Genomic DNA, 27,047 nt, shown 5'->3' with positions numbered 1-27,047 from the left:
ATTTTGTCTAAAGTTACATTAAGACACAAAGGCATTTTAACAAGAAGAAATTCACTTCAACAAAGATCAGGCTTTTTAGTTTCAGGTTCAAACTTCACATCAAACCGACAGAGTTCACTAAATCATGACATTTATACTTGATTATAACAAAAGCATGTATGCCACCATTCAAACACACTGGATTTTAAACTGAGGGATGTTTTTAGGGGGAATCTAAAATGTGTTTTGAGGTCAATGTAACTGCTACTTTGTTTATGTTCAGAAATGCATTTGTAGTGAGAATGGTGAAAAGTTGTTGTAAGGCCACTGGATGATCAGAGGGCACAGACGCTGTTTTCAAACTTACGACACATTTTTTTATTTTTTTTTATTGAACTTTGCAGATTTGTACCTTTCTGTCGTAGTGATTAAATATAAATCAATGACATGTCCTCACATATCTATTTTCTGCTGCTAATTAAAGGAACATAAACAAAAGTTTGGATGAGACAGACCTGCTGTAATGAACAATAAGAATGAGATATCAGCTTGTTGCTGCATTATAACTCATCGATGAAATCATCATGAAGCATAAAATCTGTCTGATAAGCAGACTCTCTCACTCCGCGCAGCTCGGCCTGCTAAGCATTTTCTCATTTCTACAGTAAAAACACTCTTGATGAACAGACAAATGGTTGATTCAGGTTTAAATTAAGTTTTGAAACATGAAAATGTCTGTAATAATTCTAAGATTTCGATACAACACTTGTATGTGCTGGACTCATCTTGGAGATTTAGTGAGCACTTGTGGTCACAGGGAGATACACAGGGTTGAGGAAATATTGATTCTACTGGCACAAATGTTTAAATGAAACAGTGTCTCCAGTTCTTCGTACAATTAAAGTGTTTGTGTTCATCCCTGAGACAGGTGGAGGCACATACTAGCTAAAAGCCCACGTCTAAATGAGCTCTTCTTTCCCTCTCGTGCATCAGCACACAGCATGCCAACACAATAATGAATTATTGATTACACAGGGGACCTTGCAAACATTACTGTTTCGGACGCACACAGTATGTAAAACCATAAATAAGAACACTTCAACATCAACCTCTATTTAATTTGGCTGCAAAAAAAAAGTATTATTCCCACAACAATAAAAAACACTTCAATTGGTTGATTGAATGATGATAATAAACCTGCAGTTTAGAGGCAGGCGCCTACAGTGGCTGCAGCAGTATCTGAATTGACTGCAGCGATTTAACAAACTGTAAGTGATGGTTGTAGTCCATTAGTTGTAGGGTGTGTGTGTGTCCATCAGTCGGTCTCTGGCATACACAGAAACCATTTGGCCATGTGACCCTGGCTCTTGGCTCCTTTATGTTCTGCATTTGAGTTCAGTAGTCCATCAGTGTGGTGACTGCACTCACTGATGGCATCTTCTACACGAGTGATGTACAGCCAGCTGACTATCACACCAAAGAACTGGAGAGAGAGAGAGAGAGAGAGAGAGAGAGAGAGAGAGAGAGAGAGAGATTGGCTAATTTGAAGAATGAAAAGAAGGCAACATTTTCCACTCTGCTTTTGTGTTTTTGTTTCAGTCTGTCTTTCATTCAACACTATGAAAAGATGTAGGAAAATGAGACTATAAAGGATTTAAGGAAACACAACTTTTCTAACATGCCAATTATATATGAATTCTCACATTTGTAGCTGTCAGTGTGTATGGGCCTGTTTGTATTTTAATGTACTGAATGGGTTTAAAAGGGGATGTAATAAAGCAGAAATGGTTGATGTCTACCAGGCCCACTTCCTCTAATGCAGTGATTCTGAACTGGTCTAGTCACAGGACCCACCAGCAACACCTTCATGACCCGAATTTCAGATTTTTCAAACAAACAGATTTACAGCATATCCTGAAGAATTGTGAAGTTTGGGCCTCAGATGGTAACAAAAAAGAAACGGAACAAAACAAGCACGTTAAAAGGCGTTTCATAGAGTTTTTACCCAATTATTTTTCTAGGCACACATTTGCGAACTAACTTTTGGATCCCGACCCAGCAGTTGAAAAACACTGTACTAATGGATCGAGTAAAAATATCTGGATATGAAGGAAAATAGACTGGTCAAAGTGAGATGTTGGGAATGAGTATTAGTTTTTTGTAGATGTTTTTTATTGCTTGAGAAATACAATGGTCTATCATTTTCCTGATTGTGTATAACAGAATGCATGTGTCAAAAATCCAGCCTCTTTTATTTCAATGCACAGCATGGCGCTAAATAAATCACACAGCATGCAAAGTATTTTGTGGAAATTTCTGCTCATTTTATCACTGCAGGTGCAGTTGAGTTTTCAGATGTACCTGAGAGGAGGACATCTACATCTCCCACTTAGTCACCTGGGTCTTGGCTAAATGTTTTGTTTTTTCATGGGCCTCTGACATTCCCGGACATACTGATTCTGAAGCTGCATTTGTTTAATCGCTGCCAGCTGTGAGAGTTTTAGCAAATGTTACAACAAGAACAAAATCACAGGTACACACGAACTCTTAACTTTGAGTATCGCAAAAGCTTCATTTAAAACATGAAACCAAAACGTTAGTGAGGTAATAGGGCCACCACAGTTGTATAGTTGAACATGTTGTGACGACATGGGCATTTTAAAGCCACAAAGCATCCCCGACAATGTAAAATAATGAATTCAGGGGTTAAGATTCAAGTTTGGTTTCGGGGTTGAGTTTGAAAGGGAATTTGAGATCTTTTAAGATCTTTTTTTTTTTTAGAAATGATCGGATCAGATTTGTGCGCCCAGACATTACCAACCTTTCTGCATTGGTTGATGTAACAACTGATTTCCCCCTCACAGGATCAATAAAGTATATCTTCTTATAAATAAGGTGTAATAACTCGTTATGGGGCTGAAGCATGAGAAATGTAGATGTATCATCACACCCTCCAAACAATCACATAGCCTCTCCGTCCCACCAGACAAACTCACTGCTGGATGAGTTCATTCTGCTGCAGAGACTCTGATCAAATCTGTCAGTCTGGATTGGAGGTTGTAGTGTTGGGAGTGACACCAAAGACACTTTAATATCAGATTTGAACAGCAATGTGTGCTTGACAAAGATGCATCTGCAGTGTATGTGTGAGTTTGCGTGTGCGTGCGTGCGTGCCTGTGTGTGTGTGTGTGTGTGTGTGTGTGTGTGTGAGTGTGAGTGTGAGTGTGTGTGTGTGTGTACCTGTGGCAGTAGGATCCCTAGTAGCAGTCCAGCCATAACCTTATAGTTATCCATCAGCCAGATAAAGAAAGCATCAGTGCAGCCTCTGATATGGATGGTGTCAATCAAATCCAAACGCTTCAAGACAAAAAAATCACTTGTTATACAAAGTTGTTACTAAAATATAGAAAATATGTCTTAAGGTCAGATCATTTTTAAAGACTATGTGAGAGCTTTGCTAACAAAATATGCAGTGCACAAAATCACTGTTGGTTTGGTATCAAGTTATTACGTTTGAGAGTTTTTTTAACTACTAAAATGTACTTTTGATGTTTTACTTTAAAAAATAAGATGAATAGAAAAACCTTCAGGTGTTAGACGTGTAAATGGTTCTTGCAGACTTTGTTCCAGGTGAAAAAAACAACACTAGCACTAGATCTATTACCTGACATTTAAAAGGAGGCGCTGCACTTTAATGAATGAGGTTACATCAGTGCTTTCTTATCTCAAACATGTAGTAGGTGAGTCTCAGAGGTCTTACCTCTTTCATTAACACCTGGTACCCACACAGAGTGTTGGCAACTTCATTTGGCTTCAGGGGGAGAGAGAGAGAGAGAGAGAGAGACAGAGAGACAGAGAGGTGTAAGAGGTAGACATACTGACAGTCTCTGCTGTGTTTGCAGCTGTGTAAGCAACTCTATCCTGCTTGAGGTTTTCCATATCAAGATACTAAAATGTGTATTCGTTATTCAAATAATAAAAGATAAAATGCCAGTGTCTTGTGTCGGGGCCCTCTGTAATGTAATATACTCGCAACATAATGATTAGTTTAGGACTCATGTTTACACACTGACTCTATAATTAATACATTGATAGGAAAATAATAAATTACCTTGCCATCACAAGTCACTCATAATAATGTTAGAGAGAAAATTAAAGTTCAATAGATTTAAAACACAGGACACAGGAGCGGCAGTGTTTCATGAGTCCTGCTAAGCAGAGATGGCATGTTCATCAAACTGTTTTATGTCCAAGTAAAAACTTTTGTTTGTTCTGGCTTCCCTCATAAGCTCTGCAGAGTGTAGGTGTATAAATAAAAGGAAGGGCATGTGCTGTTTGGTGTGGGAGAAAATTGCCTGTGTGTGTTTCTGACATGGAAAAGGCTTAATCACCATTATAAGGATGCTGAAATGCATTTTAAACCTAACTCCCCATTATTACAGCTATTACAATAATGACATAGAAACTGAGTATTCAAGGATTCAAAGAGCCATTATAAATATATAAATAGAGAGCTTGGAATGATGTAACATGTGCTTTATCTAAGCTCTTTGGGTAATGTTACATAAGCTCATGTCTAACTTTGATCGTCAAACCACAAACATGAAAGACATAATGACTACAATACAGCTTTAGAATAGATATTTTACATCAGTAGGTGGCATTGGCATATGTAGCAGCTGTCCAGTTAGCAGGTGCATTGATGATCAAATGGGTGAATAAAATCTATAATTATTGTGAACATAATGCACTGCAGTTGAAACACTTGTGCAACAGTAGTGCCTTAAGGATTAAGATAAGATAGGAATGTAATTGGTAATGGTGACTACACCTATAAACCCATAATAGACCCATAATGGATTGGAAAAGTAACAGCCTCAGCAGTTACATTAGTAGGTAATAGTAGTGTTATAACAATCAGTAATGGTAGCGTTAGTGATACCTACCTCAGTAGTAACGCAGCAGGTATGAGGGACACCGCAGGACAGTGGACCATTCCCAGTACAGTTGTGGTACATGTTGACCCCCCAGTCTTTATACTCTTGACCTCCACAACATTGAAACTGCCAGAGAAGAAGAAGGTGTTGGAGTTAAAAGGAGGTTAAGAACTTGTTAAATAACATTTCCTGATGTGCTGGTTTAATGGTTAGTTAAACCAGTTAGTTTAGGCATATTCTGGGATGGAAGAAACCACGATAAAGAGAAACGTTCAGGTGATGCTCCATTATATAAGTGTGTCTCCCTGTATATGTTTGAAATCTATATTATGATATTACAACATGGTTTAGTACTGTTTGAACTCTCCTGCTATTTGTCTTAAACATGCACCCTGCAGGAGAAAACAGCAGCCACACAGAGTAAAGTGTTTCCTCCTGAATCAATAATACCTTTAGCCCAAAATAACTAAGTAAGAACTCTTGTTTTGGTTCACAGGCACAAAATGAAGCAACACCAACCAAATGATCTTTTATTGCTCTCTATTTCCGCCATTACTGTCGAACCCTTGAGAGGAAGAAACACCATTATTTCACGGGGAAAATAAATGAGCTTTGATAATCTATCTAAAGGAAGGTAATCATTATTGGTATTTGCTTAGAGGTTTAGAGTCAAGTTGACTTTACTTTCAACTAAGTGTTAGCTGTATGAGAAAGCACCCTGCTGGGCAAACAGAAGTGCGAAAATTAATTTAATGTCCCACATAATATAAAGTAAAAAAATGATACCAGTAATGAACAGATATTGTCATCGCAATTAAAATAACAACAGAAAACTTTTCCAAGTTATCCAAAGACTTTTCGTATTAAAGCCAAAGCATAACAAATAACGTTAATTCAATATATAAATTGACTGCACAGCTGCCTCAGAGAGGAAATCCTCCAACAGTAACCAAAGAGGAACACTAAACCTTATTTGTAGTTATTCACTGACAGAAACATAATAAGAAAGATCATTTTTAGAAATATCAGCACAAAGGGTCAGACACCAGGAGACTATAGGAAAGGAGGGGCAGAGAGATAAAGACTCAAGATGAATACATGAATAAATATGAGGTTGATCTTTGCGAGGCAGTGTGATCAGTATGTGGGCATCGTGCCGGCGTGGTAAAATGTTACTCCCCACACTCGCTGGCTTGACGCCACCAAGTGCATTTTCCAGCTCTGCGTCATAACAAAGGTCACAGGAAGGCAAAGTCATTAGATGTGATAAGTGTCTACAAATGGAAGGTAAGCTCAGCAACAGTACAATTTCAAACCCTTTTTCTGGGTGAAGCTGGCAAGTGAAAATACTTCAGCGGGGGTGACTTTAAATCCGCAAGAGGTCGATCTTCATGACCGATCAATCCAAACACCTGCTGACAACAATGAGACTGACGGAGACGAGGGGAGCCTGCTTCATCCTGTGAAAATACAGAAACACTCTCCTGCACCCTTTCATAGTGATAACTAAAGTTCACAACTAATTGATCACTTCAATTGTATAGAGGTACCGTTCATTTCTATATATTACCAATTATTAAAAATTACATTATTATTATTATTTGATATGGATGTGAAAAGATCACTTTCACCGTTGTTTGGTCTGGCTTAGTTCACTAAAGGAATTACAGTATAGTCTTAAAAGAAGCGCAGCTACAAACAAGCTGCAGACGAGCCGAGAGGCAGATACAGCCTTAGGGCCTAATCACACAGAGAGCCGTTACTAGGAAAGGGTCACCAGTAAACCATTGTTTTCTCATGCTACAGCGTGGTCGCCAGGTGCTCTTCTCTGCTGCTGCTGCGTGATGTTTTTTGCAAGCACAAAAAAAAAGTAAGAGTCTCTACCTCCGCTTTCTATTACATTTTCCCCCTCCTCTCTAGGAGCAAAGCAACAGCAAGAGCTCTACATTTGCTTGAATCATTTTTTCCCACTTGTTTATTTGGTCACTGGTATTCACATGCAGCTCGACTCAACAGTGCTCCCAGCTGTTTTTCCACCCAGAAGAAGCATTTTAGGAGAGGTGCGTATCTCTGTTTTTTAAAGATTTATTTTTGGGCCTTTAATGGAGAGACAGGACAGTGGATAGAGTTACTCAGGGAGAGAGAGTAGGGAATGACATGCGGGAAAGGAGCCAAAGGTGGGATTCGAACCTTGGAGGACTATAGCCTCCATACATGGGGCGCATGTAAGTGTAAGGTGATTTAGACTGTTTATTGGGAATAAAAACACTGCTGGTAACCGTGATATCATATCCCAGGCAGAATCAGTGGTCTTTCCAAAAATGATATGGACCTCTGAAGAGCTCTACTTTTAGTCAAATAAAACATTTAAAGATTTAACTAAATGATTTTCAGTTTGAGTCCAGTGTCCAATCGTAATGAAAAAAAACTGAGTGAAATTGAAGTTTTTTTTTTAACTGTAGTGGCTTTAAATAAAAGGAAAATAAGAAACATTGTCCACATTATGCGACCGTTATCGTTTTTTACAGTCTTGTTATAAAGCTTTGGTATTTGAGGACCGGGGTTCGGCTGGGATTGATCCTGTCACTTGTAGTATCCCCCCGTGACGGAACATTGCTAAGATGCCTTCCTGTGTACCTCTAATTGCACTCCCATCAGACCAACTAGGGCTTTGTTTCCCAGGAAGTGCCTCACATCCATTATCCATCGTCCTGCCATATGAACTGTTTATATCGTTTACTATCGCTCTGCAGTTAGAAAGACAGCAGCAGAGGAAGCCAGGGGATTTAAAAACACACATCAAAAAACAAATGGGTTTCTACTCTCCAAAATGATTTTGTTACTGTAACATATGTTGATCAACTTAAGGGGGGGACACTAGGCAGGTAATTGCAGGTTTTGGTTAGAGAACTTTTTAACAGAGCATGTTCAAAGACTAAAATGTCAACATCTGCTAAAGACTAAGTTCAAACAGTTTTTCTAAAAGTCTAAAGACTGGAGCCTGAACCAGAACTGACTTAAGTAAGCTGCTAAGATAAGTGATGCTGTTTCACAGAAAGAAAGTTTTGTTTGGTGGACCAAAGACATTATGTCTTTTAGATAGAAAATACCTGCAGCATACAGTCCTTCATCGATCTGAACAAATTCCATCTTTTCCTGCAGACATTTCCCCCTAAGTTTCATCTTCTGCCCCTAACAGCCTATTCCCTTTATGTTTCCCCTGAGGAGAGTTGTTTCTCACATATTCACAAATTCAGGATCTGAAAACCACTGCAGGAAAACTGTGCTTTCTCCGTCTCCCTTTTCTGCCTTGTACATTTTGTTATGTGTAGTCTCTTCTGGTGCAGTAATGCCTGAGCGGCTACTTTGAACAGGGGCACCTATACACAGCTTTTTGGTCATGTTAGACCTGCTTCACAGCATCAGAGATGATCAAATAGTTAAATAAATATTAACTTTAAAAGAGATAAGAAACGACCTGAAGCCAATCAAAACATAGACCAACTACTTAAGCCACAACATTAAGATCATCTTCACCTTACAATGATGCTCTGCTGGAGGATAATAGTCTATACTTATAAAAGAAGAAGCTATTTTCATGAGAAAGAGGACACAACAAAGACCTAAGGAAACCGGAGCAAACCATCTATAGTACGACATGAATGATGGACTGTTCCCTCCAATGGCAGGGCCGCTCTATCTGATGGATGGACACACTTTGAAGACCAAAGTGATCAATAATTGCTCCTCTAGCTGTAATATCTGAAGACAAGTGCCAATAACAGACAAGGGGAGTGACTGATTTCTTCTGAGAGGGCAGCTTTACATTTCAAATACAGAGATGAAAACAACAATTCATCCTGCGGTTAAACTCGTGTCTTAGGTGATACAATTACACCAACACCATTCCTAGTGTGCCCTCTGTAAATCAAACAATTCCACAGGGCATTAATGTTCATGACTGTAAAAAAAGAAAAAAAGGCAAAGCAGGTGTCCAGTTGTAACCACCCCCCCCCCCCCCCCCGCAAAAAAAAATAACTACTACTTTTCATAAAAACCCAATCCAAAAATGTCATATGAAAAGTGTGAGGTTTATCTATGTGTTTTTCTGTTTGTTTATATTTTTCATATATTGTTAATCATATTTTCATAGACCCACACCACTTGTTGCTGTATGCATTTTAACGAGAAGCACATTGAGTGAACCTCTAGTACACGTCCCTGTAAAATATCAGCTGGCTTTCCTGACGTTACCTTGAATGGCTGTTGTGATGAATCCAAAATGAACTTATAAATATGTATGATCACATCTGTGTCAGAGGATCGCACAGCGCTGAGGAAATGAAGCCGGTGTTCAGATAAGTCAGTGGCTTGGTTGTGTTGTGTTGTGCTTTTAGACTTCTTCTGAACCCCGAAATCCTGATGAAATCATTGTGACCACTCTGAACGCTGACTCTGCTGTGGAAATTGAGCAGCGTTGCTTCCATGAGAGTGTGAAGTTGTCAAAACTTCCTCTAATGATTGAAATAAAAACGTCCAGATTTTTGCCATGAGACTCAGCAGTAGCAACTAATACTTTTTGATTAAACATGCAAGGTTAATATCAGAAAACAATCCCTCAGTGTCTTCCCCTGATCCAGGCAGTAATTTCTGAAGAAATAAATGTCACATTTCCATTAGAAAATACCAAGGCAGCATGATGGGAAAGGTCAGCTTGAAATTAACTTCATATAGGATGTGCTATAACCTGCCTCTTGGTCATTAATTTGTGTTGTAGCTACTATATGAGATATTTCTCATTTCCTGCTGTTGCTAATATCAAATAATTAACGGCTACACAATTTCACAACCAGGACAAAAAGCTTAGATTGGACTGCAATAGGAGAGCTTGACTCCTTGCCTAATGTGGAAGTGCTTTTCAGATCTTCAATTTATAAGAGTGACTGAGTTATCAGTCACAGGTTCACAATTTTGTTCAGATTGGCCCAAATGATGGTCAGAAATGATGCCGTCAAGAGGGCAGGTGTCCCTGGCACACCAGAAAGAAAATAAAATGTAATAACTGGAGTACTTTGGTTTGCTTTGGTTTATTTCTGTGCTCCCAAATTAAGCTCTGTGCAGAGTTTGGTAATAAGGAAACATGAACAGGCTGAGAGAGACCCTAAAGGGCGCAAAATATAAATTGATGTGTAGGAGAAGATTTCAGAATCTAATAAGCATTAGGATTCAAATCATCAGTATCAAGAACTCTGAGAGGACTGTGCTATTGTACACAGGGCAATACAGGAGCATAAATATGGACGGCTGAGAACTTCATGAAATGGCTCTCTAATCAACCCTGGTGCTCAAAGTTTTTACCTGGAGTAGAATTATCAGCTGAGGTCTCCTTTAATACAAAAAAAAAGACCTGGCCCTTTAAACAGCCCTGAGTTAGCATGCAGCCACCAACCCTCAAAAGTCAAAGGATTTCGTTCCCTAATGCTACAGAGAAGAGATGTGCCAGTCATTTATTCAATACAAACACAAACACATGACCATGACTCACTCAGGCCAATTCATGGTACTGTGCTCGCAAACACATAAATCCAAAAACTCTATTTACGTGTGAAAACAACCTCAGTCCCCTCTCAGGTTGTCTTATGGTCTTTTCGTCTTTTCATCCAGGAAAACCCTTAAATCTCTCTTATAGCCAACATGTGGGCTCTCTGGCAGCTTTATAGCATGACAGGAGAAATATAATGTAAGCGCTTCACACAGCTGCACTATATGCGATATCACAAGAAAACAGATTGAAAATATGGACTTCTTTAGTTGGAAGTGATGATAAAATGCTTTTAAAGGTAATAAAAAAAAGTCTAACATGAATGTATAAATCTTGCTTTATTTTTTCTATTTAGATGCTAAATGCTACAGGTGTTTAGGTGTCATGCTGCACTATGTCCACCAGCTTACCAATTTTGTAATCCTGTTGATTGGTCGTAAGCTGGTAGTGTAGTATTTAAAGTTTTTTCTGTTGAAAATGTTTGCCTGCTACAGTCAAAAACAACAACATGTCAACAGTCTTTTGTGGGCAATAAATTTGCAAACCAGACAGTTAAAAAATGAAGTCAAAAAAAAGATCTGTAGAGATCAGCTGAGGAGTCAAGAGACATCGCTCTGCAGGTTCACATTCATTACATACTGTCATTTGTTACATTGTTATCAGAAATAGAAAAAGGCTGCTATGACTGAGCGTTAAAGACTAAAGAAATAGTTTGATTGCTGTTCAACAAAAAGGATATAACACCTCAACAGTCATCTATTAACATTAACACGTTGCTACATCCTGATTGTTGCACAGATGCACAAGACAAAATCTGGCAAAGGAAGAGAAGAAAAACAAAGGCTCGTGTTTCAAGCTCCATCTGCTACATTTCCTAACTAGCTCCCTCTAAACCAGCCAAGTATCAACTCTTGGGCCTTCAAGTGTCCAAAATATCAGTAAAACAACAAGCGTTGGTCACTCTGCACACACGCCTCCATAGTTAATCAGTCGCAGGCTGCTTCTTAATTGATCAGTCTGCAGCTCATGGACTCTGTTCCCTCATGTGCTGGATAGAAGTTTGTAATGAGATCTTCAGCTTGCGGCTGTGTGTGGCAGCATGATGAATTCTGGGAGCAGGTGCAAAGAGATGGCACTGCACAGCTCTCTGATTATATTGGACACAACTCAGTTCACTTTAGATGCCTTTTCCCCAAAATAAATCCACACTCATGTTGCTGTGCTTCATAGATTATTGTGTGCCCTGCAATAAAGATACAATATGTAGAGTTTATACTCTAAATTAACAAAAATTGGAATAAACCTGTTATATATTTTTTGAGTATCAAAGCCAGAAAAATCCCTAATTTTATAGTTGTAACGGGACCTGGCAGCCACTATGACAGAGCCGCCATGACTGACAAAACATGTCTATGTCGCCCTGGAAACACCAGCTGTAACGTCAAAGATTGCTACATAAGGAAGCAAGAACTGCTACTGAAAGCTGGCGTACTGTGGCTGTATGTGCTGCTGTGATAAAACAGTTTAAGTGTTTACATGATCTGTAAACGTATTCTCTTCCTCAGGATTGTTTCGCCTGTTCATCTTGACTACAGTTCAAGTCCGAGTTGGTTTCATCGGGGGTGGAATATCAGAGATAATCACTCCCATGATTCCCCGCCAGCCTTTTCGTCATCTTTTGTTATTGTTTTGATTGAGAGCCCCCTGGTGGCGAAATTTACGCAGGTACAACACATACCTGTTATTTGTTAACAGGAATGTTCAAAACAACATAAAACACAGAGTGAATTCAACCTTACCTTCTTTTGTACGAAGTCCATGATGTTTTTGAAGTCCAGGTCATCGTAGTAGTTGACTATGCCTCGTCTAATGTTCTTGTTCAGTAACTCCAACGTCTGTGGCAGAGAGAAAATAAAAAAAGAGAAACAGTTTGTGAGTGTTAATGGGACGAAAGAGTCTAAAAAACATTCAATACACAGCTGGTATAGAGTCAATGTGTCAGAGATTAAGCTCAGGAGAGGAGAAGCTCTTATTAGTCAAGGTGACCAATCTAGTGAACTGGAATATTAAAATATGACAGTTGGACAGCTCACATCTGTCAGTCACAATCTGGTGCAGCAGGGTCACATTAGGATATCACTCTATCATGTGACTGAGAGGGAATATATGCAACACAAAACTTCAGTTTAATGGAGATCTTTTATTGAATGTTGTCTTTGAGGGGGCTAATCACACGCTGACTCCCCTCTCTGTTGTGCAGTCTTATTATCTAGGAATGTATTTTGTTGCTGCCGGGTTTTTGTTCATTTATGAACAAGATTTGTGAAAACTACTGGTGAAATTAAAAAAAAGTATTAAAGTGTTTAGCATAGGCCAGAAGAAAACATTACATATCAGACCAGATCTGCAACTAATCTACACACAAGCAACAACTTGTCTAATTCATAAAGGCTCCCAATACTAACATGTCATTTTTATGGTCGACTCAGCTTTTTCAAAACGAATATTAAAAAAGGATCATGTAGTTTGGGTAATTGATATTTGTGCAGATCTACATATTAATCAAGTCTTTTAAAGAGTTACTGGTTATGAAGCAGACTGAATACTGATGCCTCTATATGGCCAAACAAAGTAAAACAATCCATCAGGAATGAGACTGATTAGTTCTATATGATTATTTTTACTGCCTGGCAGCCACCACGTCGCTTTCAGATAAGTCGAGTTATCCTTGTTGCAGCGGCTCTAAGTTCAAATCCCATCTCGGCCCTTTGCTGCATGTCATCCCCGACTCTCCCCTCCCAACATAATAAAAAATCACTTCAAAAAAGGAGGTGTTAGGTTATTAGGTATAGTATAAAACTCACAATGTACAGGACAGGGAGAGGGAAGAGATAGGAGGGACCAATTTGCCCAAGACTAAAATAAAAGTTCCTCAGAATAGCTAAAACAAACATTTTAGAAACGTTATCAGTTTATTGCTTTTCATTTTTATAGTTCTGACGACTTATTGCGTTTGTGCTTGCATGTCAATCATAGAAGACTTGAATATGAGCTTTGGTGGAGGTCAGTGTCCTGTGTACCCTCTTTGTTCAGACTTGATTTGAGAGGAGGGTAACAGGCCTTCCAATGCTTAGTGAACTCTCTTTATCAATAGACTAAAAAGATGAGTGGAGAATGCTTGCCTTCTAAGATGAACACAGATTGAAGTGGCTGAACCTTTCTTTTCATTTATTTTCTTCCTTCCCTGAATGTACAAGGTCTTCATATTGAATCTATAGAGACAGGGCAACCACATGAAACCACAATGGGCTGATGCAGAGTCTAGTCTAGTCTGTCTAGTGAGGCGCTCCTCTTTGAGACAGAAACATTAAACCTTTAGAGAACCCCCTATGAGCTCATAAAGCCTTATCAACTTAAACATGGTGTTCATGGAAATGAGAACAGAAAGGGAAACTCAATCTTTGTTTAACAAAAATCTACCTTTATGAAGGAACTGAGATCAGATTAATATGAACACATTTTCACATGCATGAATCCGTCTCTCTTTTTAATCTCAATGTAAATGAGACTTTTAAATGAAGTTATGACATACTAAAAGCTCAGTCTTTATTGTATTTAAAATAAAACTGCCATTAGAAACCTGAACTGTACATCATGATGTTGGTAATTTAGCTTCCTTGGCAAAAATATACTTATATGAAAAAGCACCTCAGGGTAAATGAGAACGTTATTCTGAGACAGGAAATTATTAAATAAATGCAGTTAATCAAATAAGACGATTCAGAGAATTTTAAAGGGGCACTAGTCCCCAAGGAGACACATAAAGAAAATAATTGCTGAAAACGTATGTGATGAATTTCTCAAAATAAGGTTTATATCGTCATACAAGTTGGGCTTCTTTGTCATAAAGTATAACAACATTAGCAGTAATCCTCCATCAGCACCCTAACCCTAAAAAGTCTTTATATTTCACTGTGTGATAAACTTCTTTGTAAAGTCAATCTAAAGACTCAACACATTTATTCTCTTACTTTAACAACTAAAAAGTGGAAATGCTTAGATTGATCTAATGTAAATGACAGAGAGAGTAAAAGAATAAGAATAGAATACGAAAGAATAAAAGAATACAGCTACACATTCTGTTAAAGGAAAGGCATTATCAAATACTAACCCTCCAGTCGTCACGTCTCGTAATCATTTAGTCCTTCTGTCACCTTTAAGTCTTTCCTTAAGAACTAATAACATTCACTAATAACAACCTTTTTTTGGAAACTGGACGCCTGACAAATCCTGCATAAAATATGCCCAATCGTGCCGTGTCTGTATGCATAGGAAGGAACATTATTGGATTTGATTGCAGGGACCGAAATTAGATGAGAAACTGAGGACAGAGATCTCAAGCAAGACAACAAGAGACAAAAAGGACTATTAGGAGGGGTAGGAGGCAGTCATCACAGGTGAGATAGACGGGGAGAAGACAGAAACACAGAGAAACAAAGACAGATCAGGGTAAAGAAGAAGGTTTCATCTGTCTGCTGATGACATACAACAGAAATCATGACCAGCATGGTCATTGTCATTTTATCCCTAAACATACTTTTCTGTCAATGTGTAATAACATGCCGTTAGCCATACCTCATCCATTCATAATATTTAAATAATGTACACTTGTTTGTTAAGTTAGAAGACACATGTAGTGAAGAACTATGTGGGCATATCGGTGGACTGGGCTATGAAGCTTTGGATATATCATGTTCCACCAATATAACAGGAGGTAAAATGTGACTCTAAAATGCTTAAACCGTCCATCTGCTGCTGAAAGGTCTCAAATTGTCAGATAATTGAACACTTTGGATAGATCACCTGGTTGCGAAACACCAGCGCCAATATTCCTCCCAGCAGCTCCAGGATCAGACACACAGCCAGCGTGTACATGAACTGTGAGCAACCAGAAAAAAGAGAAGAAGAGCCATTATACACGTATATTATACACTTCATGCTTAAGTGTGTACTCTTTAGGCAAAAAACAGACAAAATGAGGAGTGTTTTTTCTACTGTTTACAAATTTCCAGTAACTTATTTTTTTTATTTAACCAGGAAAGAAAACTCATTGAGATTAAAAATCTATTTTTCAAGAGTGTCCTGGCCACACAAAAACACATAGTCTGGATTCACATCATGTCTCCACATGAGACACAGTCATGGTGTTCAGAGATCAATGTATTCTACTTTCTAACATAATACATGTTACACATTCAAACAATCCTCAATCCTTTTTGAATGCCTTATTTTGAAGCACAAAGGGAGGCATACTGTATGTTTACATACACTAAATAAAACACTGTATATCTTTTAAAAACTCTGTTCTTGAGAATTTAAAGCTCCCTCCATATGGGAGGGGTAGCTCAAATGTTTTTCTTTTTCGATCATGGCCACCTGGTATGCTGCTAGAGCATATGGAATTATTTAATTAATTAATAAGTCAATTAACATTGAACTGATCCAAACAGATGAGTCCAGGAATCAGCCAAATACTGCATCCATCAGTAAAATATTCCATATCAGAATGTGATTGCTGTGCTGTGTTATATTGTGTCTTCAAGTTTACATATGGACCTTTCATTTTTGTTCTATTATGGTGTTTAATCACTATGGCTACTTTTTAAATAAGAAAATAAACACAGTAAAAGTATAGTTCTGAATGTGAGGGATTATAAAAAACTAACGTTTGATAACACATTCACCACGTCCTAAGCATCATAGCAGCCACTTTGTGTTTTTAGTCGAGATAAATGACTGTGCTCGCAGCACACCACTCACCACTTTCAGCAGGGTCAGATTGTCCCTTAGTGAAGCCAAGACCCCGATAAATGAAACTATAAACATGGTAATTCCCAGAAGGATAAGGATTAAAGCCGGGGCCAAAAACATGCCCTCCAGAGTCTTGTAGCGTTGTCTCTCCACCTCAGCATAGATTCCAATGGCCAAGATAAAGCCCCCTATCAGCTGGAGACACAATGAGAAGCAGTGAGGACTGGTTAGTAAGAACTGTACAACACATATAGTTACAATTTCAGCAGTCTTAAATATGACCAAAAGAGGAAATCATTCAGTTTTACTTTATTTTTTGTCAAATGTAAGGCTGCTGGGTTTACTACAACAACAACAACAACAAGTCATATATCCAGACAGAAACAAGCAGATGATGAACAGTTTCATATCTCTTCATCAATTATAAAAGTGTGTCAGTAATTTAAAATTAAGTAATAGACACTTCATATTAAAGAATTGAACTTGAAAAATAATTTCCAAGATAACACATTGTTCAGATACGGATGACTTTGAAGTTACTGTTGTTCTGTGATGATACAATTTGACTCTGACCCAAAAAACCCTTTACCAAACATCTCGTCTTTATCAGAGTCACCTTCTTGTATTGTGGATGAAAGCAGGGTAGTGATTAGTAACAGATAAGTAGAATGAGACATTTGTATTATGAATGAGATGTTTCATATAAAACACTTGTTTATCTTGTAGCCTTACTGAAATGTTAATGTAAACAATCCTGTATGGATGACTGCTGTCCTCTTGACAGTGACAGAAGTCATTCCATTACTGAAAGATTAATACATAAACTTTAGGATGTTAACACTGCGGGACATTCAACAAACTTTTACAGACACTATTTTGTTTTTTAAACTTTCTAATCCATGCTAGTAGAGAGCCTTCAAGATTGGAAATGCATGTCGTGGTCTGACAACTTGTCCCGACTGCACATGTTTAACATGTTTATGTTTTCATTCTTGTTGTGGACATAATAGCATGCTATTTTTAGTGTCCAGCTCGAAGCACTGCTGTGCATAATTATAGCCTCACGGAGCTGCCAGTGTCGCTAGTGTGGTTAAAGCCGCAGTGGACCAAATCTGACCATCAGATAAATGACCTCCCTCAGCATTTCACAAGTTGTGAATTATCTGCTACTGAAACCAAACAGTCTGAATTGTAGCTTCATTTATTCTGCAACTTCATCTTACCACAGTGGAGTGGACTTCATCAACAGATAATTCAAAGTTATTAATACAAATGACAGCCTTGTGTAATTGGCTCCACTGAAGCACAGAAGTTTTAGATAAAGTTATGTACATTGGGCAATCAGTGCTGTCACAGGGATTTAGAGCTCTGCTTAGACCAAGTATCGGTTCAGAAGGGGACAAGACAGGTGTGAAGCAGGAGAAGAGTGAAAGGGCCTCTGCTGGACCTCTTCATTAATGTTAGATGCTGAGCAGACAGCAGAGGTGGCAACAGGTACGTAGAAGAAGCGTGACAGCATCTGCGTAAAGAGCAGAGCAGGGCTGCACTCTGTTGTGTGTACGTATGTGCATGAAGCTCATGCTGTTTGTGTTGCACCTCGTTTGCCTCTGCAATGATGCAACACTGTTAAATCACACACTGGGATCTCCAATATAATAATGTTGCTAGTTTAGTTTAAAAGTAGAAAAGTAATATAATCATGGCAAGCCAAACCTGGCAGGAAATTCACCCTTTTGTAGGAAAAAGTCAAAGTAAGGGTGATGATGTTTCAGCTTCTTTACGCCACTGTTGCAGAATTGCAAGGGCTTTAGACGATGAACCACACCTCTGTTGTTAGTTTGAAAAAGAATGATCTCAAAACAGTGAATACCAATAACCCTTAGCTCAAGCAGGGCTTTCACTTTTACATTTGTTAAGCCAGCTTGTTTGTTTTAAAGGTCATGTATTATACTCCTTTTAAACAAGTTTAAATAAATCTCAGGGCTCCCCAAAACATGTCTGTGAAGTTTCTTGCCAAAAATCCGCAGCGATCCTGTTCAGCATGTGAATAAACCCCTCTATTTCAGCCCTGTTTAGAGCAGGCTGTTTCTGTGTTCATATCTTTAAATGTAAGTTAACTGTGTCTGAACACGCCTCTCTGGAAGGGCTCGGGTGCCTCGGGCTTTTTGCACCATGACCTGTTGTTTACAGTGAGATGACAGACTCAGAAGACATAACAAACACCTAGCTGTGGGAGTGTCACCCTCAACTTCCAACAGACACAGTGTGTCACCTGTCTACCTGTGTGAGAGGGGCGCTTCTCAGTGTGCGACCCAAAAGAAGTCTAAGTCTAAGTCTACTTTGCGTGTCAGCTCTGCTCCGTTACAGCCCCGTGCTCCCTCTCCATCAACACCCACAGGCTGCGTTCTCAGAGTGAAGTACAGAGTCGCACCGCCGGACAGCTGGAGTCCCACGAGCATGTTCTCAATGTTGTCAAAACTGAGGGTTTTTTTCTGAAAATAAACCTCATGTTCTAATGTTGTTTCGGTGTCTGACTTCCCATCCCGATTGATCTGCTCAGTGTTAAATTAACACACAGAGCCCCGGCATCCAGCAAGAATAGAAGCCTTGCGTATCTTCTGCAGAGGGCTCCAGGATGAGCTGGGACGCAGCACAGCTGAGCCAGTGGAAGCACACACATTGAATAAAGCTGCCAGGGTGGAACAGAAATAGACTGAACACGCATCTGGTGGAATTTGGCAGTAACTGATCTGGGGGACAGGTTACTGCTTTTTGTGATGTCACAAAGGTAAAAACTCCAAACAGCCTGTTCACACACACATTTATGAAAGGTTACCAGAGAGGGTGGGGGTGGGGGTGGATGTGCTGGTGGCGCAGTGGTTAGTGCGCGCGCCCCATGTATGGAGGCTGTCATCTCAAGCGGGCAGCCCGGGTTCGCCTCCCGCCTATGGCCTCCATCCCGCATGTCGCTCCCCACTCTCTCTCTCCCTGGTTTCTCTATCCACTGTCCTCTCTATCCATTAAAGGCACAAAAAGCCCAAAAATAAATCTTTAGGAAAAGACAGAGAGGGTGGACTTTTTCTCATAATTGGGGGGTTTGTAGACAGGCTAGGGACATACATATATATATATATATATAGTGTTCAAAAAACATTGTTAAGTGTATTTTGCATAATATGTGACCTTTAAAAAGACCAGTCAGCAAGCTGAAATGTTCAGTTCAGCAACTCAAAACCTACAGCTCCACAACATTCCCTATTAACCTAAGGATACATCTGACCAAATCTTGATAACAAAATGAACATTCCTGCAAAGGTCAACTTAGATAGTGAGAAACATTTTCTATTAAGGATCACCACCTGAAGAATTAACTGCTACACATTGACAAGTGTTTATACAGACCTGACCTCACCACACAACCGCACAATGACAGGGGAATCACTAATTGAGACAAGAGCTTAATCCTGCAGTCAACAATTATGTGCAGGGCAGGCTATCCATGCAGTGTTTGTGTCCTTTAACCCATCCATACAATTTCATAGTAACATTAACATGCATCAAAGTCCCATTAACATATGTTAATGCTTCAGCTGCATCTAATTAGTTTCTGAAGCAGCTAATCAGCTATCAGCTACTGGTCACATTATGAAAGTGAAGGAAAGCCTGAAGGGTCAGTTCATGGAATAATAAAGAAAATGGCAAGATGTTATCTTGTCATGCAGATGATAATAGCAATATTACATACTGCAGAACCAAAATAACAAAGGGTGTCATCATTATAGACATTGTCTTTGACTGAATTAGAAACAAGAGCCAACTGAGATGTGACCCTGCTGTTCTCAGTGTAGTACAGTCATCCTAAAAGCATGGGCGAAATGTAGAACCTTGAGTCTGATGTGAAGAAAACCATCAACAGACCTTGAACTCATACACTCCAGTCATGGTTGAACATGTTCATGTCGATCTTACCCTTTTCATGATCGGTTGGAAGAGGCCTAAAATACTCAAAGTGATGAATTTCTGGTAACTCAAGTTTTTCCCTGTTTATGTTTACCAAACTCAAGTATGTTATAATGCATGACATTCATTTTAACTGACCAAATCAGTCCATGTAATGACCTGATCTGAAATTAAAGAGACCACTAGTCAGAGCAGGCTCAGGTCCAGGGAACGGTCTGTGCCACAGGCCCGTCCATACCTGGTTCTTGGCTTTATTATAGTAAGTTATATTACAGTCTGTTTACTGAAAACATCTGTCTTACATGTACAATAATACAACAGTTCACATGGAAGCTGCTACAGCAGCTACTAGCGTATACTCACTGCACACAAGATAAAAAGTACATCAACTTTTTTAAATGTAAACCGTGGTTCATTACCACTTGCTTTTGTGTTCAGGGCCTCGTTAAAATGTGTTGTGACAGCACTGTACACTGAAAACTAACTGTTGTGCTCATGGAGCACATAGACAATGCTACAAATTGACAGGTTAAAAACAAGCTCACAATTGGGAACGGGAATCATATGAGTGAACGCAGTCTACAGATACAATATCAGCTCTATGCTACATGGAAAAGCTGCGTTTAATATTAATGTTACAAAAAACTGAGCTTACAGAGAGAGGATGGGCAGGACCGATTTCAGCAAATTTCCCCCCGGGATGAAGTACGGATGAGTATTTCAGATTCTCTCCACCCCAAGAATGTGATCATATTTCCATGGTGGGATGAGTACAGAATAGAGAGCTCAGGGTGCAGAGTGCAGGGTGCAGGGTACAGGGTGCAAAGTGCAGGGTGCAGGGTACAGGGTACAGGGTACAGGGTACAGGGTATAGGGTACAGGGGAAAGGGTAGAGGGTACAGGGGAAAGGATACAGGGTACAGGGTATAGGGTACAGGGGAAAGGGTGCAGGGTACAGGGGAAAGGATACAGGGTACAGGGTACAGGGGAAAGGGTACAGGGTATAGGGTACAGGGGAAAGGGTGTAGGGTACAGGGTGCAGGGTAGAGAGTACAGGGTACAGGGTAGAGAGTACAGGGTAGAGAGTACAGGGTAGAGAGTACAGGGTAGAGAGTACAGTTTAATTCCGTGGGAAACACAGACAATGTTATCATAATCAAGAGATATAATGGAAAAAGCAAGATAATTGAAGCCCATCATGTACTAAACATATTTTTCTTTTAAATAAGGCCTGGCAATTATGCAATACACAAGTTACAATAACACACACATAGACTCGGCCGCATACCCATACACCACAGCTTGTTGCGAATACAAACACCTCATCCTTTAACATATTTGCTGCTATTTGCTTTCTGCCACTCAATCGCTTATTCAGCCTTCTGAAATGAAGACCAAGTCTCGGAGAGGGGTAGCAAGGGAAAAGGATTTTCTTCACATTAGTTCTCATGTGAGTTCTTATCATGATGTGTTCTCCTTCAAGTCCCTGCTTGCTGTCTGTTATGGTGTCACATCAGTTGTCACGTTGACGTACTCAAGGGCACTAAAGCAATAAACTGAGAAACTCTCAATTTCTATGAGAAAATAATCATGTTTGATCATCTTTACAAATAATCCTGGCAATTCAGGAATCACTCTGGTTTTTGGAAGAAAAGAAAGTAAAGTAACTCAGACAGCTATGTGCTAAGCTGCAGATAGCTCAGTGACAATTTATTGTCTACATTCTCAAGCCATTGTATTAGGCCAAGGATAAGTTGTATTATACAACCTATTACTCACACTGTTAAAACAACTTCACAGTGCTATTAGTGTGCTCGACTAACTGCTGTGGGGGCAAACAGAGCAGAGGTGCAGCTTAAATTAAGCTCTGAATTCGGCTTAAAGCTGCACACGTGGAACAACAACTGCACTTACAAAAGGACTCAAGAGTCAGACTCATTGTAAGACTGTGACTTAAGTAAGCTAGAAGAAATTAGCTTCATAGCAACATAAATGTATTCACAGATAGGTTATATAAATGGCTTTACAATTTATTTTGTCCTTGACTTTTTTTGGTCATATTACATTTCTCAATTCAGTCACCGCCCAATTTACAATCAATGCACATGAAATGGGTACAAGCTCCTGTTACATTTAAACTGGTTGGCCATTATTGAATCTAAATGATGCAAATTAAGTACCTTCATATTAATCTGTCTGTTGGCCTGTCCACCAATTTGGTCAAGCATCCAACTTCGACAACTTTTGAAAGGATTGCCAAGAAATATGAAAAACATTCTTAGTCCAAAGATGAGGAAATCTATTGCTTTTGGTGATCAGCTGACTATTGTACAGGATAATTTAATGTCACAATATTGTTCCCTTAGCTGTATGTCCCTCATCACAATCCAGTCTAAATCTCATCTGCCAGAATATTTAAGTTCACACCAAATACCTTCAGAAAGAAAGTAGTCCCTTAGCATGCAGTAACTTTCTAACTGAAGGTTAACGTGGTTGACATGATACATGCTAACAGTATTTGAGACCAATGTTACGTGGACTTTTTAATTATCTGTAAAAAAAACAAAAAAAAACTCATGATTTTTATATGAGGCATATGAGGCAACATCTAGCTGATACTATAAAGACATTCAAGGAAGTATAGGGAGTGAATTTCCCGGGAACTACTTAAGTTTTGTTCGTCAGCAACACTCAAAGTCCAAAATTACAGAGCAATTACAACTGCTCAGTGGACAAAAGTTAAAGACGTGCACTAAACCAGGAAGTCCAAAATATGTGTGTGTTTGTGTGTTTGTGTGTGTGTGTGTGTGTGTGTGTGTGTGTGTGTGTGTGTGTGTGTGTGTGTGTGTGTGTGTGGGTTTATGTGTGTGTGTGTGTGTGTATGTTACGTGAGTGTATGAGCCACGGTTAAATAAAGTGTGCTAAGTCAACCTCTAAAGGGTCAATAAGAGTGAAGAAAAAAAGATAACCTCCTACAGCAGACTGAAGTGAAACCAACCAACAACTATCAGTTTGGAGCTGAGATCACAGTGAAGAATGTTATCTTCAAATTGCATAAAAAAACAACAACAGCAACTCCACTTGCTTCAGGAGTAATTTTGTTTCCAAATTTCACCTAACAGAAGTAAATAATTTAGAACAAATAACAAATTGATATTAAAGTTTTAGACCAAAATAGGAGATTAATATTTAAAGATATTTAATAACATATAATACTTTTTTTTCAACTCTGAGCTTTAAACCAAATTCTAACACTACTCTACTTTAAAAAAATCATTATCACAATGACTTTCTAAGATGGTACAACATGATCTACTGCTCTTTTATGATTTAGTTTTGCTTTCCGTTTGTATACTTACATGTAACACATTAGATCATAAAGTATAAATCTAGATTAGATCATGTTATTGTCCCTGTTGGACTCGAGCAGTTTTCCACAGGGAACAGGAAAAAACAATTCTTCTACTGTACATTGCTCCTCCAACATGTGCTATTTCACTTGGCTGTTTGCTGCCTCAGCAGCTGATCTCAAGTATAGACTTCCTGTTCTGCCGGACACTGAATCAGTGTGAAGAACAAGTTATTTTAGAAAAAAAAGAGAGAGATTATTAACGTTCAAATAAATAATAAATAATACAAGAAAAAACAAGAAAACACAAGTTATAGTTCAAGATTTCAGCTGAAACATGAGACCTAACTGTCTTGGTTAGAAACATCACCACTGCTGTCTATTAAGCCAACTGTTGTATCATCAGCTGTTTGTTCCATAATTACAAGAAATGAAGGGAAATATTGCTGATTACAACACGCAGCCAGATGAATATTAGCTTTAATTAGTCCCAGACCTGATTTATTAATTATAATGGCAGAGAACTGTTGCTTCTGACTTTAATTATAAGGAAACCATTGAATGCTGTCTGTGAACATTTACTGCTGTCAGTGTTTCCTGTAAGATGTGTTAATGTGACTGTATCACGCTGAGAAACACCACATTCCTTGGTTGACAGTGTGTGCCTGTGGGGAACATATCTCTTTAGTATGACTGAATTGACAAGCTGAAGGAGCCAAGTAAATATGACTATTTAATCTGTTTCACGCTCCCCTATCACGGAAGCATTTATTCTCCATTTTCAAACCTAATAATGACTCCTCTTCTGCTCTTTGCTGCACCCTCCCAATCCCTCCTGCTCTCGCTCCACAAAAGAAAGTTTCACAAATGTTTCTCTGGAGAAACAAATAAGCGTTTGTTAGTGTGTGCCAATCAAGCATCTGTCTAGCTGCACAAATATATAATCTGCCACGCTTGTCTGTGAAAGGAAGCAGCTGCTGAGTTTGGCTACTGTATGCTGCATAAAGAAACAGACATAATGAAAGCCATCAGAGTATATTGTTTCAGTTATGTGAACATCTTCTCAGGATATTTCTTAAAAACAAGTGTCATCTGGGTAAGTCATTTATTTAACCTTAAGTGGCCACCTTTGATAAACAGTCACAAGTAATATATAACCATTAATGCATTTGAATCTTTTTGACAAATCAAAGCATCCTATAACATGTTAAAACACTGAGTGACTTAAATTTGACAAAAGGTTAAGACTGTGCACCTCTGCTGGAGATCTGTGACTGTCCTGTCTTTATATCAAACCACAAGTCGTTACAATTATATTTATTATGGGGAGGTTCAATTGCTGAGATTTTTATTTTAGTTTTTCTGCCATATACTCACCATGCAACAAATTATTAAGTAGGTAGACAAAGGCATTTCTTCATTAAACACAGTGTTTATTTCATCTGACCTCTCTGGAAACAATCAAACATTCACTAACTGAGGCAGTAAGACTAACATTCACTCTGTCATTTGTCTCCATCGAATGCATGGCTTAATGTGTTATTTTCAACAGCTAGTCATTACATGGGTTGGTCTGCTGTTTGGCGGTAAGCAAGTAGTGTACAGACAACACAACACTATCAGAGCATTCACCATATCTACCTGGTGGGCTACTAAATAGGCAGTAAGACAGTCTTACTGCTACCTGTACCAGGTAACTTCAGAGTCTGGTTAATATGGTGGTCAAGTAACAAATTGTCCTTATTTCACAACTTTTCGCTTTGAGCAATTGACAAGATAATTGAAATGTATTTTTTCAAAATAATCCTGAGGGATTCTTACTGGCTGACATTAGCCATAACTTTTGAAATCGATGAATGTAAGGATAAATCGGTGAACATTTCTATCTAATTTAAATGTTACCTAGCTAGCAGAAATGTAAACCATATCTCAAAATGAAATTACCTTTTATTACATATAGGGCCTCTTTTTTATCTCCATAACAAACTGAAAAAGTGAGCGCTTTAACTAGGCTAAATGGATCCATTTAGATTTACTTTTTTTTTAAAGTTTCTCAATTCTGTACAGCCACCACGAGACTAAGGAAGTCAGAGATCTGGTTTACTGCTAGTTATTTTTGAGAACTCACTGCTTATTTGGATGTCATGTGAGTGTCTTTAGATCATCTTCATTCAATTTATGTGCAGAATGAAGCTATGGATACAGCAACATAAAAAACAGTATCTCTTGAATGCTCTTTGGTGACTAAGGCCCAACTTGTGGCTAAAATACGCTTACTTATGGTTCAAACATTTGGCTGACTCCTGCTTATAGAACATTTCGTTTTCTGAATGAAGTGAATAAATTGGAATTAAAAGGCTATCGGGGCCAGATCATATTCCACTGACTCAAATAGGCTCAAAAATGCAGGCATGTCTCTGAAAGCTTTGGGCTACTGAATGAGGTTTACCTCGATTGAGCCTGCCATGGAGATTTAATAATATTGTTTTATAGTTTTACTGTAGGCATACATGACAATTACAGGACCAAGTCGGTCATTTTGAGTAATTTAATGCTGTCTGAACACATGTTGCTGCTGTCATGTCAGTCTGACCACAACAGGACACACTGAGTATTGTTCCTTTTTTTTTTTTTTCTTATCTGCTCTGTCACTGTGTTTACCTGGAGTAGCTTAGATCAGACAGGTAATAGTAGGGTAAAGGTGGATAGAGAGGGTGTGGTCACATCGTTAGAAGGACATAAAACAAAGTCTCGGTCTGCAGAAATATCAGGTAGCCTAACACCTGCCGCTACAAAGACTAGACCACATTGCCATGCCAACAGCTGCAATTCAAAATGTGGAACAAATAATGTTTCTTAATTTTTCTCTCTTAACAACAAGAAGAGTGTTTTTTTTAATGGTGCCGATCAGCAGCCCCATTAGAAAACCACAAACACACCCAGTCTGCCCCCCTCCACACAAAGCGCGCTGCTCTTCCACAAACGATCTTGTTGACGTTACTCACCCACCAGCCGATGGCATAGGCGAACAGCGTGAATTTGAGGACCAAATAGGAGAATCTGTGACAGTATCTGATATCGCCGGTGTCGGTCATCGTGTCTGACTGAGGACAGTTGGTTTCAGCGGCTTCCTGCGTTACTGTTGACAACACACTTCCGCGTTGTCAGCGTCACCACACCTGGGAGCGCACATGAGCAGGATGGATTGACGGATGGGATGTTTACGATAGTACAGAAGCTAAAAGCGACAGCGAAGGGAAGTTTTGTCCTGCCTTGTGATTATTTTTCTTTACAATGATTGATGTGCAATAGGTGAAATACAAAGTGTGGCTGCCGATCCACACACAATGAATCATTAGTCCTATGCCTCAAAGCTCTTCTTTAACCAGAATGAATGGAGCTCATTTGTCTTTAAACAAGGTAGCCTATCTTTATCTTCACTTTATATATATATATATATATATATATA

General features: G+C 38.9%; 1 protein-coding gene across 1 annotated transcript; it reads right to left on the bottom strand.

Annotated features, from left to right (window-relative positions):
* On the bottom strand, positions 1-26,750 carry tspan15 (tetraspanin 15). The gene is made up of 8 exons (XM_061040024.1): positions 26,584-26,750; positions 16,279-16,464; positions 15,322-15,396; positions 12,258-12,353; positions 4,926-5,042; positions 3,740-3,790; positions 3,220-3,336; positions 1-1,462 (listed from the first exon to the last, which is right to left on the bottom strand). The coding sequence occupies exons 1-8, from the start codon at positions 26,671-26,673 to the stop codon at positions 1,295-1,297; spliced, it is 900 nt and encodes a 299-aa protein (XP_060896007.1). The 5' UTR covers positions 26,674-26,750; the 3' UTR covers positions 1-1,294.
* Between the last annotated feature and the right edge of the window lie 297 nt (positions 26,751-27,047).

This window comes from Labrus mixtus, chromosome 1 (assembly GCF_963584025.1).
Source record: "Labrus mixtus chromosome 1, fLabMix1.1, whole genome shotgun sequence".
Lineage (NCBI taxonomy): Eukaryota > Metazoa > Chordata > Actinopteri > Labriformes > Labridae > Labrus > Labrus mixtus.
Note: the sequence above shows the minus strand (reverse complement) of the source record. Positions and strands in the feature narration are given on the sequence as shown.

Excerpts from the sequence above, each read along its gene's own strand:
- tspan15 (XM_061040024.1), bottom strand. The coding sequence starts at position 26,673 with ATGACCGACACCGGCGATATCAGATACTGTCACAGATTCTCCTATTTG. Across the intron at positions 16,465-26,583 it reads CCTATGCCATCGGCTGGTGG|CTGATAGGGGGCTTTATCTT; the intron begins GTGAGTAACGTC and ends TTGTGTCTCCAG. Across the intron at positions 12,354-15,321 it reads CGCTGGTGTTTCGCAACCAG|ACGTTGGAGTTACTGAACAA; the intron begins GTGATCTATCCA and ends TCTCTGCCACAG.